This window comes from Daucus carota, chromosome 8, assembly GCF_001625215.2.
Source record: "Daucus carota subsp. sativus chromosome 8, DH1 v3.0, whole genome shotgun sequence".
Taxonomy (NCBI): domain Eukaryota; kingdom Viridiplantae; phylum Streptophyta; class Magnoliopsida; order Apiales; family Apiaceae; genus Daucus; species Daucus carota.
This window is the reverse complement of record NC_030388.2, coordinates 20,598,278-20,617,031: the sequence shown is the minus strand read 5'-3', so window position 1 is coordinate 20,617,031 and position 18,754 is coordinate 20,598,278. Positions and strand designations below refer to the sequence as shown.

The 18,754-nt window shown below is 34.1% G+C and overlaps 1 protein-coding gene and 1 pseudogene across 1 annotated transcript; one reads left to right on the top strand and one right to left on the bottom strand.

The window, feature by feature from the left end:
* On the top strand, positions 1 to 6,931 carry LOC108197191 (beta-ketoacyl-[acyl-carrier-protein] synthase III, chloroplastic). The gene is made up of 8 exons (XM_017364735.2): positions 1 to 468; positions 1,850 to 1,998; positions 2,880 to 3,016; positions 3,308 to 3,413; positions 3,518 to 3,636; positions 5,534 to 5,598; positions 5,675 to 5,897; positions 6,441 to 6,931. Exons 1-8 carry the CDS (start codon positions 269 to 271, stop codon positions 6,660 to 6,662), a joined length of 1,221 nt encoding a protein of 406 aa, XP_017220224.1. The 5' UTR covers positions 1 to 268; the 3' UTR covers positions 6,663 to 6,931.
* Positions 6,932 to 7,101: 170 nt separating this feature from the next.
* LOC108198314 (probable xyloglucan galactosyltransferase GT19) lies at positions 7,102 to 9,364 on the bottom strand (annotated as a pseudogene).
* Between the last annotated feature and the right edge of the window lie 9,390 nt (positions 9,365 to 18,754).

The window sequence follows — 18,754 nt, the reverse complement described above, 5'->3', positions numbered from 1 at the left end:
GTTTTAACACAGTAGCCAATTGTATTTCATCTTCTTCGGTTTCTCCGAAACACCATTTGAAAAAAATCCCATAAATAAACCCCTCTTTGTTTCTCATTCTTTTATTTATTAATTTCCTCATGTGGGCTGTTTTTTCTTGATTCGTATCTTCTTCTTCTCTCATCACCGAGCTAAAGATCTCTGCTTTATTGATTTTCTTGCTTGTTTGTGCATAAAGTTTTGATCTTTACATCTTTCTTGATAGATAGACACACAGATACATACACAAATGGCAAATGCATATGGGTTTTTTACACCTTCAGTGCAGAGTGTAAGAGGGAGGATTAATCCATCACCATCAGTAGGTGTTTATGGTTCTGGGTTTTGTTCTAACAAGGGGATTGCTACAAGGGTGTTGTGTTCAAGCAGTGTTGAAGGTGTAGAGAAGCTTGGCTCTGGTGTTTCTGCTTCTGAATCTAGGGTGCCCAGGTGAGTTTTTGGTTGTTTTTTCTTGGTTAATAATCATTGCAGGTGTTTGGTTTGGTGGTTGTGTTATGTATGATTTATTGTCATTCCATTAACAATGGTGCAGTTAGCTTCAAGTATGTTGTTAACTAGAAATGTTGAATTGTTAACTAGAAGGGTCTTTTGTATTGGTTGGTATTTGTTTGAGATTCTTGGTGTTGGTTCATTTCGGGGGAGCTGGATTAATTGCCAAAAAAAGTGCCTTTCTTGGTTTTTTCGACTCCTTTTTGGTTGGGGTTTGAGGGATTGCAAAATTCATTTTTGAAGCTTGTGTATACTGGAATTCGATAAAAAGACAGCTTAATTAGCTTATGTTGATCAAGGTCTTTGTATTCTGCCTGATCAACAGATGATTGCATTTATAACTATATTAGAGTTACGACAATTGAACTGGTATTTCCAAAATCCGAGTTTTAGAAAAATGATATGTTAAAGACATAAAACTTTCCTATGTCTCTGATTATCTTTAAGTAGGAAGCTGTAAAGTATAGGCAGTATCAGAATTTACGAAGGTAATATAAGACATTTCTGAGTGACAGTTAGCTGGGTTCCTGACCATTGGTAACTCTGATGAAAGAAAACATTCAAACAGAAGTACTAGTCTTTTAATTGGTTGTAAACGAAGGTAACTGTCAAACCTAATCAATGACAAGATTGTACATCTGTACTAGATTCAAACTTCTGAAATCTGAAAACGACCGGTGTGGTAAATGAACACATGTGCATACAGGGTCAATGAGATTTTTTAAGGTGGTAACTGTTTTACCCTCAACAATTTAATACTTGTAGTATCCAAGATTATGCTGACTGTGTTGTATGGGTTATAGCGAAAGATATTTAAACCTTTAAGTCTATAAACTCGACAATGTTGCGAGTATGCATAAGAATCACGAGTAGCTCTATTCCATGTCATGTGATGTAAACAAGAAATTTAAAAATGATTTAAGATCCTGAATGTGTAAATATATTCTGTAGAAAAATTGAAGCAATTGGAATTGAGGTGATATTTGTTTGCCAGCTCTAGGAGATTCATGTTAATTATATTTTTTGACTTGTGAGGGGTCCATTTGATATACATTTAAGACATTGTTAATTGTATTTCATTCATGCTGCAAGGATGATTGTTTTACTTCACTCTCCCAACTTTAGGGCACTCTTTTAAGTTTGGTGTATATGTTCCTTCTAAGTTTTCATCATCCTTTAGGCAAACCATTTGAAATTTACCATTTGTTGTCAGTGTCAGATATATTTTTTGATTTCAGGTTTAGCATGAAATCGGTCAACAAAAGAAAAGTGCGTGAAAATTTCTTTCTTCCATGCTGATTTTAATTACTAATGTTTACAGATTTGTCAGTAAAGGCTGCAAACTCGTTGGATGTGGATCTGCAGTACCAAGTTTAAAGGTGTCCAACGATGACCTTGCAAAATTTGTAGAAACCAATGATGAATGGATCTCTACCCGCACTGGAATACGAAATCGACGGGTTATTTCAGGTAAGAATTTTTTCAGTTCCATGATTGCTTGAATAGATCTGGAGATGAACAATTCGAAGTCCGTTATGTGTATTGTGATTTAAGAATGATCTCCATTGCCTTTCCTGGATAATGTTTAGGAATCATGTAGCAGTTACGTGCTAATCTGTATCCAGTACTTTACTCTTTTGTGAAACAAGTTTAGTGGTTGCTGCACATTAGAATAGTAGACTATGTTTTGAACTTGCATATTCTGGTGTGCTTCAGAATCAGAATTGATCTGCAACAATATTATTATCTATTAGCCACAGGGGGCATCGGTCTTGCCTGTTTATATATGATAGGCAGATGCCTCAGGTATTATATGTTTCTTTAAGTTTTTAGTTTCTTTCTACCGTCTACAGGGATTTAGTTTTTCCTTGTGTGTTCCTTAGTTTATTTGTGAGCTCTGTTCGTTTTAATTTGTAACTACAGAACTGAAGTTCTTTGACTTGAGATTTTTTTTACAAGCAAGAATGTAAGCTAAAGTTCTTTCCTTCAGAACTGAAGTTCAGTAACCTGAGATATTCCTTACAAGCAAGAATGTAAGCTAGAGTTCTTTCCTTTCTTCAAACCTCAGTGTGAAGTAATATTACCAAATAACCATGCGTTTGATGATCAGCTTAAGAATGAATAGCACAGTTTCAATTGCTCAGTCACACTGAAACATAGCGAGAACACAAACTAGTTGATCATCTTATGCAAAAAATGTCTATATGATACTTACAGGGCAGCCAAAATAAGGATTTTATATTATTTTGTGTGCACTACTTAGTATTTGGCATCATGGAAGCATACATCTTGCAAAAATAATGAAATAGTGACAAGCAAAATATGCTCAATTTGGTATGTACATCTCACAGGGGCAGATAGCTTGACGGGTCTAGCAGCGGAGGCAGCAAGAAAAGCTCTTGAGATGGCAGAAGTTCACCCTGATGATGTGGACTTAGTCTTATTGTGTACATCAACTCCAGAAGATCTATTTGGAAGTGCTCCTCAGGTATTGATTAAAGATTTATCTTCTCTAGACATAGATAGTGGAAATGTAAAAAATATGGCTTGTGATCAAAAGACTTCAGTCAACTTAGAAACTCGAATTTACATGAGTTTTCTGCTAATCTCTTTCCCCACCCCTCTACCCACTATATGCCAAGTTTGTTTCATTGTAAGTTTTAGGTTTTCAGCTTGATACATGTCTTCCAATGAGTCTTTTTTTTATAATCCTCTGCCTGTTTAGGATAATTATATATTCCAGGTGCTTAATTTTTCTGCTCTTCCTATTGATATCTAGATCCCAAAAGCACTTGGCTGCAAAAAGAATCCACTCGCTTTTGATATAACTGCTGCTTGTAGTGGATTCATTTTAGGTCTCGTATCAGGGTCTTCTTATATCCGAGGTAAAAAAAAATTGTAGCTGTGTTTTGGCAATGGTCTAATATGTCAACTTTTTTAGTGCCCAGAAAATAGTTTGCTGATAAATGAACTTGCAATGTGTTTGCAGGGGCCGGATTTAGAAATGTTCTTGTAATTGGGGCTGATGCACTTTCTCGTTATGTTGATTGGACTGATAGAGGCACTTGCATCCTCTTCGGGGATGCTGCTGGTGCTGTATTGCTGCAGGTATTATGATAAGGCTTTTTCTTTATTCTGAATGACAGGTTAACATATATAAACTGATGGAGCTGGATTAATTTTTATTTTTTTTGCAACGACAGAAGTTGTTATTGTGATGTCAGTGGTCTTTCAATTGCACTGTCAATACTAACTAAATAATACTAATATCAGTTAAAAATATAAATCTACAATTTCTGCCTACTTGCTGATCTGCTACATTATCTTAGATAAAAATGTAAGTGTTTTAAATCATAATCTCTAGACTCAAATTTTTTTACTCACCTAAATGCTTAACGAACTGATTCTAACATCACTTATATGAAGTATGCCTTTTAGATTTTAGCTAATGGTCATGTTTGGCAATTAGCGGTTAGCTGTTAGCGGATTGAATAAGCTGTTTTGACTAGCTAATTGCGGTAGCTGTTTGACTAGAGGATTGAATTAGTTGTTTTGTATTAAACTGATTGGTAGATAGCTGTTTACTTAGCTTTTTGCATCATAAATAGACACATATCAAACGTCTAATTGAAAAAGCTCCTCAAAGTAGCTTTTTGAGTCCAAACCGCTATTTCAATCCACCAACTACCAAACACCAAAATTAGATGATTCTCTTGGTCAAACTTTTAATATGACCCAAACCTCTAATTTCTCGTCAAACCCTTAACTTCCAAACAGGGCCAATGTATTTTCAATAACTCCTCAACTCTTGGCAAGGCATCTATGCCTACAAGGTTCACCAAATCTGTCTAGAAAACTTCTACCTTATAAGCTGTGATGTAAAAGTAAAAAATCGGTTTAAATCATCGAGCTAAGCACATACGATTTTCTGGATTTATAGGGTAGTAATGATTAATCAGTGTCTAAATTGGACGTATAAAGATATTCATAAATTTATATATTATTTAAGTGTAATAGTGAACAAATATAAGATCTTGTGACAGATAAAATGCTAATGCAATGTCAATTTAATGTCTAAACAGGCTGAACTACACAATACAATTACTTAGGCTCTAATATTTTTTTTCCCAAAAACAATGTTTTAATCAATTACTTAATAATCAAATTTCATTTTTTTTCAATACAAACCTAATTTTCACCCAGTTTTCCTCTTGATCTGATCGTATATAGGTTTCTTCCTGATTTTTCGAAAAATAATATTGACCCAATTTTTTAAATTGGATCAGTAATAGGACCGGACCCGACCCGAGACTTTTCCAGATTTTTTGATTTATAGAACACTGCTCTAAAGTCAATGTGTATTATACTGTAATTGGACTCCACTATTTTTTGGCTCCAAATTTGGACTAGCGGTTTCTACTTTGTCATTATGTTGATTGGAGTTTTGAGAAAAAAAGGAGCCAGTTAATGCAAATTGTGACTGTTTCCTTATTGCAAAGTTGCAGTATATTGGCAAGAAGCACCTGACAAGTTTTGCATTGTCTGGATCTATTATGATAATTCTGTGAATCACTATTATATATGTGTTTGTCCATGATAAAGTCAGAGCAGTGGAAAGAACTAGCAATTTGAAAGTCTCCACGAGTTCCATTATCATTATTGTCATTCGACACCTTTACTTGAACCTAAAATGAGTTTGTACCTAGTAATCAAGATAGATATTTAGGGCATGGCCTCTTTAACTTTTCTGGGAGTGATATTCTCTCAATTAAAGCAGATAAGAGAATGTGGGTTAATAGGCTCAAGAGATGATGATGACCGTATTATGAGACCTGTATCACTATTTCCTTGCATGATAGGATTAGTGCATACTCCACGTGACATTTTTTGTTTAACCATGCGCACTGCTCTAGTTTGCTTCAACTCTTTAAGTAATGCTTATCTTAATTATGCAATTTTGTGCTGATAATGCTTTCATTTAAACTGGTTTAAAAATACTTTGCAGGCTTGTGATATTGAGGATGATGGTTTATTTGGTTTTGACTTGCATAGTGATGGTGATGGCCAGAGGTTTGTTCCATTACCTCGGCGAAAATAGGATCCTTTGTTTTATGTATGTTTGTCTTACCTTCAAAAGCTTTTGCAGGCATCTGCATGCCACAATGAAACAAGAAGAATTGGATGATGCAGCAGGCTCTAATGGTTCAGTATCAGGGTTTCCTCCTAATCGGCCCTCTTATTCATGCATAAAGATGAGTGGTAATGAGGTGTTTCGTTTTGCTGTTCGTGCGGTGCCACAGTCAATTGAATATGCACTACAGAATGCTGGTCTTACTGGGTCTAGCATTGATTGGTTACTGCTCCATCAGGTATGAACCACTGGTCATAAAATTTACTTGATGAAACTATCTGATTACACGAGTCAGACATCATATTAAATGTGCATATCATGGCATAAATTACTTTTTAATATAAAAAATATTTAAAATTTGTAGCTGTATATTTTCTACAACACCTTTTTCTTCCTTGTGAACTTGCATGATGTGGAAAAGCCTTAGTTGTAATTTGTGAACTGATAACTTCACAACACTGAGTCACCACCAAAAGCCCAACCTTCTCTTGGTAAAAACGAATTTTGTCAAGTATACTATTACTGAATCCAATGAAATTGAAATTATTGTTATTCCCTGTGCGGCATTTTTTATTCTTCCATCCAAAATTTAGCATATCATTTCCAACTTAGAAAGGTTGAAATTACAATATATATATAATTTACACGTTTAATTCATTAACAATTTTATGAGTTCTAAACTATCTTTGATTTTACTTCCAAGAAGTTAATGCATTTTGAAATGACTATAACTCATTGTGTTCAATGCTATCTATATAATTTCTTGTCCAATCCATTGCAGGCAAATCAGAGAATCCTTGATGCAGTTGCCAATCGTTTGGAAGTTCCATTAGAGCGGGTCATATCAAACTTAGCCAATTACGGTAACACAAGTGCAGCATCAATTCCATTAGCATTGGATGAAGCTGTTCGAAGTGGGCAGGTGCAGCCAGGCCACACTATTGCAACAGCAGGATTTGGGGCGGGTTTGACGTGGGGTTCAGCTATCATAAGATGGGGGTAAAACCAATTTCAAAGATCCTTGCAGATAAAGAACTCAAAATGTTACATATCACAGCTTTTCAGGTCTTTTTTACAGTTAAGTTTAATGCATTTGCTTTAGGGAGGTTGCTATTCCACCATCTTATTGGTTCAATTTTGTTTGTTTGCTAGTCCCCTGGTTTCTTAAACATTTAGGATCAATAAATTGTAATTTCCCCCCTCTAATCTTTAGTTTTCCCCATAGACCCCCCTGTAAAACTTTTTTGTATTTATTTTAAGAAACTTGTTCAATTATAGCTATCAAACTTTTTTGGTTTGAGCAAATGAAACTTGTGCTATTATGGCATTGTTTAGACATTTGTGTTAATAAACACAATCTTAAGGTGTCAGGAACTTGGAGTTCTGTTTCCTTCACTGTATTTTTATATCCTAACGTCCATCACTGGGAAAGCCGTATAGTTTTATCCTTCACACCAAGTGAACTTCCATGCTTTCTGTATAGTTTTATCCTTCACACCAAGTGAACTTCCATGCTTTCTGTATATTACTCTAGGCAACATCTCCAGAACTTTCTCCCTCATCCTCCTAACCTGCATTCTCGGTATACTTGTTAACAATCCAAAACCTTAACCCCTTTGAAAACAACATTTTCTTTCCGTATAGACACTGAAAACTCGTCATACTTGTCCTCTGGCAAATGCCATCTCTGCTGTGCCTTGGCAGACAACTCCTCAAGAAAACTGGAATGCAGCCTGCAATAATCGCAGCAAATGTTGAATGCGTTGTTGGTGTATCACCGCGAGGCTGTAAGCAAAAACTTGCTTGCAGCATTGGCTTTATGAATCTGATAGGATCATGACCGCCAATCCCACAAACTCACACAAATTTGTACACGCTCCATGACTTCTGTTACTCGTACTAACATTTTTAAATTCTAGCCTAATGCTTCGCCTTGCATTCGGATTCGTAGAAATACCACCTCCCCCACCTGCAAACAACATCGAAGTGTTCTGTCTTGATCCATGCATCAAGAAGTGCTAATTTTGGTGGATGAAATGAAGTTGGTTATGAGATTGCCATTTCTTGATATGAGTAAGTTCTAGATTCGAAAGTTAACGCAGTTACATTATGAAATTCGGGTAATTCGAGAATGGGGTACCTCATATCGGTGGATCATTAATTAATGGCTGTCAAGTATCCCAAGCTGGTCTAGCCATAACCAAAACAATGATCAAAATGTATGTCTTGCGTAATCCGAAGGAAGTGCTTGAGAGAATCTATTCCAGCATGATAAGGGAAGAGATTAAGACAACGGTGGGATGAGTTGGATCATTGGTATTCAAAAGACGATGATGAAATATGAGTTCAAGTATGTAGTATTAGTGCAGAACCATGAGCCGGGGTTGCTATGTTGAGCCTGTTTGCCTGGGTTTAAGACCTGGGCTTTAAGCCATTTTCGACTTTAACTTGAAAAGTATCTGTTTGTATAATAAGTCAGAAATTGGCTTAAAATTAAAAATAAACTAAAGGGGTTCCCATCTTATCACATTAGGTTACGTTTAGTCACAAGTCACAATTTTAATCTCAGTCAAACGGGCTCGCTGTCTTAAGGCCAAGGCCATGATTTGAAATGTAAGGACAAAAATCACCAAATGTTCTATATTTTAGGCAGTTTATGAGAAGGTCTAGATTGTAATATGATGGGAGTTTTCGACTGTGAATCCTACGATCTCTGCATTCTGTTTCGAGATCCTGTGTTTATGGTAAAAATGAGGATACAAAAATAAGTGAAATGATTAATAATGGTGGCATTGTGTGGTAGCTGTTTTCATTATGGAGGGTGGAGAAGGAAAAGTGGAAGTAAAGTGATGAGGAAAAGTTTGAATTTCCAACCAAACCTAACCAACTCCCAGAAAGAACAAGCTTTGTACTGAGAACTTTCATACTTTGAGCAATGAGGAAGACTGGATAGGCAACATGGCATGATGCCTCTGTTAGGCTCAAATTGCCACTACAATTTTCTGGTATGAATTGGTTATTTCTGCTGTGCCTTGGCAGACAACTCCTCAAGAAAACTGGAATGCAGCCTGCAATAATCGCATCAAATGTTGAATGCGTTGTCATGCGCGCCAATCCCACAAACTCACACAAATTTGTATACGCTCCATGACTTCTGTTACTCATACTAACATTTTTACATTCTAGCCTAATGCTTCGCCTTGCATTCGGATTCGTAGAAATACCACCGTCACCTGCAAACAACATCAAAGTGTTCTGTCTTGATCTTCTCACCGAATCAAAAAGTGCCAAGTGTGGTGGATAAAATGAAGTTGGTTATGAGATTGCCGTTTCTTGATATGAGTGAGTTTTAGATTTGAAAGTTAACGCAGTTACATTATAAGATTCGGGTAATTCAAGAATGAGGTACCTCATGTCGGTTGATCATTCGATAATGGCTGTCAAGTATCCCAAGCTGGTCTAGCCATAACCAAAACAATGATCATGACCTTGACGTTTTTCCCATATCCGCGGAGATTCAAAATGTATGTCTTGTGTAATCTGAAGGAAGTACTTGAGAGAATCTATTCCAGCATGATAAGGGAAGACAACAGTGGCAAGAGTTGGATCATTGGTGAGACGATGATGAAATATGAGTTTAAGTATATAAGGATTAGTGCAGAACCATGAGTTGGGGTTGCTATGTTGTCTCAAGGCCAAGGCCATGATTTGAAATGTAAGGACAAAAATCATCAAATGTTTTATATTCTAGGCAGTTTATAAGAAGGTCTAGATTGTAATATGATGGGAGTTCTCGACTGTGAATCCTACGATCTTTGCATTCTGTTTCGAGATCTTGAAAATTTGGGAATTGTGTGGTAGTTGTGTTCATTATGGAGGGTGGAGAGAAAAAAGTGGGAAGTAGAGTGATGAGGAAAAGTTTGAATTTCCAAACAAACCTTACCAATTCCCAGAAATAACAAGCTTTTGTACTGAGAACTTTCATACTTTGAGCAATGAGGAAGACTGAATAGGCAACATGGCATGATAACTCTGTTAGGCTCAAATTGCCACTACAATTTTCCGGTATGAATTGGTTATTTCGTTCTTGATGTTATATCTCAATGGAACTCGTCGACTAAGAAGTTCAAGATGCTTCCTATATCTTAATACTCATTTTCGACTTTCTGTGATTCCAATGACTACATGGTTGTTAGGATTGTGTTTGATATCTTTGTTGTTTATGTAGTAGAATCGGAGGTTATTCCATAAATGCTGATTCAGGGAAAGAGATTGAGGTTCCTAAAGCTGTGCGGTTGGTTTCTGAGTTAAAGCTGTGTGAAATTTAGTGATCAAATAATTTCAACTGATGCATTTGAGTCTGTTGTGGTTTCTTGGTGACCCTGCAAAACTGCTATCGCATCAGCATGGCTTGTGCAGATTCTTCGTCTTGGAATGTAAAATATCTTTAAGAGTAACTATAGCTGTATAACGCGGATCACTCTAGATGTACTGACTATGCAGGGGCAAATTAACTTTGTAATGACTTAACTATCCACAAATAACTAACACAGGGAATCAATGTATATTAATAGATACAACAGAAAGCACAAACACTCACTTCAATCAGAAAGCAACATGAGTAGTAATGAGGAACAATAAAATAGAGGAAGCAAAACAACATATGACCATGGCCTATTTTAAACTATGGAGATGGTACAACAATGAAAGAAGTGATCAATCCGTATGTAGATGTCGTGGGAGAACTTAAGGGCTAGTGGCTGATGGCGGAGGTGTAAAGAATGGGATGGAGGGCATAGTTGTCGGGATGTTAAAAGTTGGTAAGGAAGGCATTGTGGTGGGAATGGTTGGGAGTGATGAGGGCAAAGGAGGCAATGTGACCTTGGGGATTGTGGTAGGGATAGTTGGTAAAGATGGTATTGTTGGAAGCGAAGTCGTAGGCATAGGGGGCAATGCTGCTTTGGGAAGGGTTGGCATTGCAGGCAATGGAGGCAATGAGACCTTTGGCATATTTGGAATGGTTGGCAATGTTGGTATAGTTGGTATTGTTGGCTGTGAAGATTGCATCAAGTGCCGTGCTGCAGAACTCACATCCATGCACGAAAGCGATGATGCTAGGACTAAAGCTAGGAGAAGACTGTGGTTGAAAGCCGCCATCTATGATTTAATGAGCAGAAGTTTGTATCACTTAGCTTTCCTGATATCTGGAGAACTCAAAATGCTCTATATTGTGATGGATTAAACCATAATCTTATTAGGTATTTATACAAGCCAGAATGCTCGAGAGTCCAGAGTTTGATGAATTATTGGTGAATAAGCAATTGTTAGTTTACCTTCTCAACAAACAACCTTTTGATACAATTTCAAAATACTATGAAGAGTATTTGCAGTGTTCTGATCTCCTAACATGCCAAATGTACCTCAAAGAAGGCATTTGACTTTGGGAGTATCAATTGAAAACTGACTGCAGAGTGTTTCAGAAGTATCACTTTCAGATATGTTATTCTGTGTGTAAATGCAGAACATCAGAAGTCATCTTGTTGAGAAGCTAGCTGAACTATAATCCCATTTTCTTACCCACCAGAACCTTAAGTCCTGACATTATTACTCCTAATGTACAAGTGGACATTAATGAAGTACACAAAGGGTACTATAACAAGCTTGGTTGCCTATCATTGACTATCTCCACCGTTTCAGACTTTATCCTCCTGGTTAATTTTTTTTAGCAATTCACATACATTTAGCAAGCAGTATGTTTATATTAAGAGAGGGGCTTTGTGCGTAGAAAAATCATACTTTTTTTTTTATAATTTTATTAAATATAGATTTATATAGAGTAATTCATTACTCCCTCTATCCCCCTACGTAGTTTACCTTGGGCGACGAGAGCTTGGACGCATTCTAATGCTCTTAGAAAACATAGTGCCGTAACTTATTTTTTAATCTTTTTTCTTTTGAATAAAAATTTGATGTTTGAACTTTTATACACAAAAAGAAAATCTCAAATATAAATTACGAAACTATATTTTATAAGAGTCTTAAAATGCGTGTCGAGCAGTGAAAAAAACGGTAAAGAAATGAGAGGGACGGAGGGAGTATATTATAAGAAGACATCAGAATGATATATATGATAGTATATTGATATAGTCTGGAATTTGGAATCAAGTTTTAGGAAGGTGGGATTAAATTTTTTAAGGGGGTTTAATCATATGATATCTTACATTATAAGGTTAATAAAAAAACTTATAGAAGTTACGAGAGTACTTAAACACCCTAAGCACCCTCTCTCTCTAGATCCGCCACTGATATAGCTAGAAAATCAATGGTTTTGTGGAATGTTCAATTAGAAATGAACCCAATTTTTTTTATGCTTTTAAATTGGATCAGATCATGCTTGACAACTCATTCTATTGATGATTTGAAATTTGACGGAATTCTGACATAATTATATGATCATCTTCCAGACTTCTAGTAGTACAAGCCATTATGCATCACCAGAACGTGATCAAACTTTAGTATAAGCCAATGACTAACAAATTTTCCTACTTATTTGATTCAATAATATTATCATGCTTTCTGGGCGTATTAATTCGTCTCAGTGCTCAAGACTATGTATTTTTCCCTACTAATTCCCTATTGAGCTGAAGTATTTAGAACTTCACTTGTTTTTGGATTAGTTACCTGAACTGATTCTGCTTATAAAATTCTGAAAGCCTTAGCATTTGTAAAGTCCCTTACAATGGTAGCCATATATCCGAGCGTGTGACTGGGAAGGTTTGCTGCTAGTTGTCAGATTGTTAACATTCTGTTCTTGAGCAAGTCATTTTTTGAATGTCAGATTAATAAATTTTATCTAACAAGATATGCTATGTTCTACATTTATCCTCTGTATCATAGTTATGCTGATCATAATTGTCTTGGTTTTCCGTCTTTGGTTAGAGATTTAGGCTTGACATGGAAGACTCGTTCTCTAATTAGTTTTGTGTTTATTGTTAATCAAGCATATTCTTCTTGGCCGTGAACTATATCTTTGCAATAGTCAGAATAATAGTATCAGATTAAAACAAAGTACTGCAGTTCTTTTAAAGTTTCAATGCCTGATTCTGAGTATGTTCATGAAACTAGGAATGTCCATTACCATAATTTAGTTTGATTTACGATTAGTTTATAAACCTTAGAACTTGGTAAAGACTTTAACACACAACTTAGAAAGAGAAATCAAATGTATATCATAGATACAACCAACAACATGAAAAAACCAACTAAAAAAGAGTAAAGCAAATACATATATAGAGGTTAACATGAAACAGCAACCTATTCCAAGACTATGTAATAGGTTCAAGAGCGGAAGAAAGATAAGTCCACAAGTGGAAGTAACGCGGGATCTTAAGGACTAGTGGTCGCTGGTGGGGGAGTGAGGAATGGAATGGAGGGCATAGTTGTGGGAATATTGATAGTTGGAAAGGAAGGCATTGTGGTGGGAAGGGTTGGGAGTGATGCGGGCAATGGAGGCAACGTCACCTTAGGGATTGTAGTAGGCATAGTTGGTAGCGTAGGAAGAGGCATTGGTGGCAATGTTGTTTTGGGAAGTGTTGGCATTGCAGGCAGGGGAGGCAATGCCACTTTAGGAAGATTCGGAATGGTTGGCAATGTTGGTATAATTGGCTGTGAAGACTGCAGCAAGTGGCGTGCAGCGAAACTCATTTCCAAGCTAGAAACTGATAATGCCAGGAAGAAAGCTACGACGAAGCTGTGGTTGTAAGCGGCCATCTTTGAGTAGTTGATGAACAAAAACTTGTAAAACTTAACTATCTTGATCTCGAAAAAATATGAATGAAGTGTTTGAGGTGGAATGTAATGTAGTTTCAGCTGCTATTTATAGGACTTAACCAAAGCTGGAAGGGCTTAGAGTTGGGCGAAATGTTGGTGAACAAGGTACCAGTTAGTTTACCTTCTCAACTAATTAACTCCAGATTGTGCATGAGAAGTTGCAGTTTTTGAACTGTATGACAAATGTGGCTCAAAGAATGCCTTGAGGCTCTTGACCTTAATTAGCACTATCTACTTTCATTGAAAAATGGTGGCAAAGTTGACGGTGTCTACTAACATGAGAATTAGTGTTCCCCAGGCCCAGATAGTCCAGTGGTACTAATGCCCATATTAGCCAGTGGGCTTTCCTTACAGAGGATAGTGCAAATTATTAAATACCATCTTGCCAATAATCAAGAAACTTTCAGCCCATAATGTTGTTTACATGGGTTTTGCTGAACCTTCGGCATCATATTTTGGTAGTTGGACTTAATACTCGTATTCAATAAGTTAATTAGCCTTTTCTTAATGAGTTAAATGCATAATGTGTACTTAAAGTATGCATCATGTGCATTTTGTGTACCTGAACTTTTAATTGAACACATTGTGTACTTCAAGTATTTAAATGTGAGCAATTCGTGTACTCCGTTAATTTTAGTTAACGGACATCTGTTAACTGCTTGCTTACATTGTCTCCCTGTGTACGTTGCTTTGTTTTTCTTTTCTTTGCCCCACTTAGAGCGCACATATCTTTCACTCTAAATGTAAGAAAGAAATAATAAAATAATTAAAGGAAAAAAAAATGCGTTTTGGAAGAGAAGTTTAACTCAGGGTTATTGTCACGAGCTAATTTTTGATTTTTAATTAATTAATTATTGAATTTATTGTTAAAAATTTTTTTAACACGATCCTTCAAATTTTATATATCCAAATTTAAACTTTTTCTAAAATATATTATCAATTATATTAAACTAAATTATAAAGTATAACACCGGTTTTAAACTAATAATATTTATTATTTATCATATATTTTAATTTATAATTCTATTGTGAATATAAAACTATAGTTGAATAATATTATTTATTAATTAAAATAGATTTTAACAAATGAGCTTGAATTAATACATTTTCAGTGAGTGTTCTAAATATTATTTTTTCCCAATATTGAACAATTATTTAATGGTTAAGTCCATCAAAATACTAAACAAAAATTGAATTTAAGAGATTATCTTAATGAAAATGTTTAAATATATTTTTTTGTTAGGTGTTTAAATATGTTTTAATTACAATAAAAGACTTATTAAAATTTATAAATAATTTTTTAATAAATTAATAAAAAAAATTAAATTTTTTTAAGATTTTGTATGACTTTTATTTCGATTAGACCGACTATATTTTATAAAATAATATTTTATTACTCCCTTTATAATATGTAGAAGTATCTTCTTTACACTTCAAGTCATGTGTAAAAAGTGTAAGTGGATATTAGTTTAGATCGGAGTATATATCTTTCAAATTGTTATAATGAAATATATCATTTTAATATGATAATAGATGATGTAAAATATTTTTTGCGGTTCAATAAATATAGAAAAAATATATTTTTGCGGTTCAACAAATTAATTATTTCTATAATTTAGATTTTCAACATAATTTATAAATATCAATTTTTTGTGTATATATGCAAATTATTTTCAAGATTCTCATAAATTATTATTTACAAATTTTATGTTTGTTAGATTTCTACTTAAACAATACGAGATAGTAAAGAAGAATGAGAAATATAACTCTTTTTTTTTTGAGTTGATTGGAGATTTATATAAATTTAATTTAAGAATAGTATATAATAACTAAAGTGTAAAAGAATTATAAAAATTATTTTTCAGTTTTGATTATTTTAAAGTATGTGAATTAATTAAAATTAATTAATTAATTAATATTATTTGTCATCATTAAAGAAATGTAAAATAAAATAAAATTTTGATATAAAACCTTAAAATTTATGGAGGCCAATTGATTTATTTTGAGGGTAAATTTTTTTGTAACCAGCCGATGTGTTCATTGACACTGTGGGGCGAGGTTGTGTCTCAGAGTACTGAATAAAGAGATGAGAAGTGAAAGCAAAGAAAGTTAACGGACGTGAGTAAAAACTAACGGTAATACACACATCGCACATATTTGTATATTTAAGGTACACAATTTGTTCAATCGATAGTTGAGATACACAAAGTGCACAACATGCATACTTTAGGTACACACTTTGCATTTAACTCTTTCTTAATCGAAAATTGAGTAATGTCTTTTTAACACTCAAAGAGTTGTTTGTGTATCGATACATCATCAATATTTTAACTCGGTTGATTTAATTCTCCAAGTATTCAATATATTACGATTAATTCTCATACCAAAAATGGTATATAACAGAACAGATGGACAAACATGACATGTCATACTGGTAAGGGTTAAAAGAACATTAAATATTGAGGGTTAAAAGAGTTAAAATACACATCTAATGTATTCTTTAAAGGTTAAAAGGAACTAGCAAATTATCTTTAGAGATTTAAAATAACGAGCAAACTTTATCTTTTATAGTAATCGTCAAATTACCCTCCATCGTATACTTTTTTTGATTTAATCCTCGTATGGGGGTTAGGGTCGCGCTCAAGAAAAAACTAATGCTTAAAATAGAACCATAGAACCACTAAGTTTCTGCTGCAGAACCCTAAATTTTAAATAGATTTAATATACATGTTTTTTTCATGTTTTTTCATCGTTGTGTGTGTGTTCAAAAATAATTTTAAAATATAATACATGGATATTGACATTTTTTGCTTTTGAAGTTCTGTTGCAGAACACTAACTAATACTACAAATAAGGTAAGAAATCTATATCTAATGGTGCTATCTTGAACATGACCCATGCATGGGGTTAATAGGAACATATATTTGGAGAGTTGAATAGGCCGGATTAAAATAGCGAAACCGCATCATACACTCTCTCAAATTCAAGATTAAAAGGGCACTTAGCCTAGAAAATAAGGAGCAAAATGGAAGAGAAAGAGCTAGCTGTTTGTTTTGTTAATTGTCAAAATGTTTGTTCCACATATGTAAATTCGATATCATTATATTGCAACTACACATGTGGTTGTTACACTGGCCTCACCTCACATGGAACATTTTTGTGAAATTACAACGTTGGAAACATGTTGGCGATTTATTTTTATATAAATAACTGGACAGCTACATAATTGATTGCTAATTCAGTAATCTAGGATTCTAGGTGCCACTATGTATCTCGTCTGGACTAGAAAGCACAAATGTAAACCTCCAATTATACAAGCTTTAAGACTTTAAGATTTCGCGCATCTCGCTTACACAAAATTAAACCAAGAATTAACATAAAAGTAATAATATATCATCATTAAAATATAGTCTCCGGAGAATAAGATGTACCATGATCATATCCGCATACTTTTAGAATGTAGATATGCAGTTTTTGCTTGGAAATGAATATTAATAAGTGCATGCAATTGATTTAGAGGCCGTTTGGCAATTCTAAAAGATATGATAAGTAAAAAAATAATTAGAATTAAAAAGTATATAAGTTAATAAATTGTTTAGAAAAAAAGTAGAAACTCTGAGAGAAAAATTAGTGGGTGTTTGTGTGCAGCTTAAAAACCCGGCTTTTAGGTTTATAAGTTACAAACACTTATTCGTACCGTTTGTGTAAAAAGTCAAGAACCACTTATAAAAAGCTAGGAATGCTAGCTTTTGTTTCAGGACTTCTACTTATTTCCTTAACACTTTAATCACTTATAAGTCTTAATTTGTTCTAACTTCTACTCCACTTTTTTTTATTTTAAGCAAGAAATACTTATTTTAAACTCACCAAACGGCTCTTTAGAATTCTCAACTTATTAAAAATGCTTATTTACACAAACGAGTTAAGTAAAGCAAAAATTAAGAGCAACCTATGATTTTTCTCTTTGTATCCGTCAAGCTTTTATAAGTTGTTGATCTGAGTATCACGGGGGAGAGTTTGGTTGAACATGTAACAGTGAAATCCCAACTTTTTAAGAACGGGAACACTATTTCAAGACTAATCTTAGTTGGTTCTAATTAGGCAGCTAGCCAAACCATATGTCTCCATCCTAAATCACTATTATACAACTTAATTATTGAGAGGCAAGCAAGCATGTTTCATGAAAGAATCGAAAGCAATCAAGAACCCTTAATTTTAATCATTTTTTTTTTCACGCAAGGTGACAGGTGCATTATCAGTCAAAATAAAAATCAAGTGCAGATCTTTTATATATAGGACATAATATATGTTTGCCGAATAATGTATAGTTCTACCAAAATTTTATTTCATCAATAATCATTGTATTAACTTTTGCACCAGGTTTATTTCTACATATTTAGCACAATAATGGTGACAATATAATTAATTAACACATGGGATATAAACAAATATGTATCCATACATGCATGATACATAGAAGAACCTTTGGCAAAAAATATAGGACAGAGAGGTTGTTTTCAAATTATAAGTTAGAGAAATTTTAGGAGCTTTTGGTAAACTTAAAAAAAGTGATTCTTTATTTAAAGTAAAGAAGTGGATTAGATTTGAGAAGTAAATAAATTAATAAAGTATTTGGAAAAAAAATAAAAATTGTGAGAGAAAAACTACTTATTTACACAAACGGGTTAAGACAAATGGAAGCCGAAAGCAAAGCCAGAAAGAGAAGTTGATTCCGGTTAACAAACAGGCCCTTAATACCACCACAGGCACAGTCCCACAGACTACACTCGCACTCACATTCTCAGCTATTTCTTACTATAACTTTTATTAATGCCACCTTTCGCAGTTCCTGTAATATTTATTGTCAACTTTTTATCATCAAAACGATAAAATGTATGTTTATTCGAATTGATGGTAAGTCTCCAAATCATGAAATTTTGTTGATTATGTTTTTGTTTGTTGTGTTGTCACTCAACTATCATAAGCAAAAGCACCATTGGATATTACAAGTGCTGGGATTATCTTCTATTGTTCCGGAGATCCGGATTCGACTCTAACTCATCCAAAAAGTATTATAACAAATATCAATTTGTAAGGCATATAAATCTGCATTGTCGCATTGTCAAAAACAAAAAGGTGATATATTTCATTAGAAATATTTAAAATTCATATCTATTTAGTTCAAACTTTTCTTAATTTATTAAATGTTGAAGTATTTAATTCATAATTTTAAAAATCAAATGATATTCAATAAAATTTAAAATT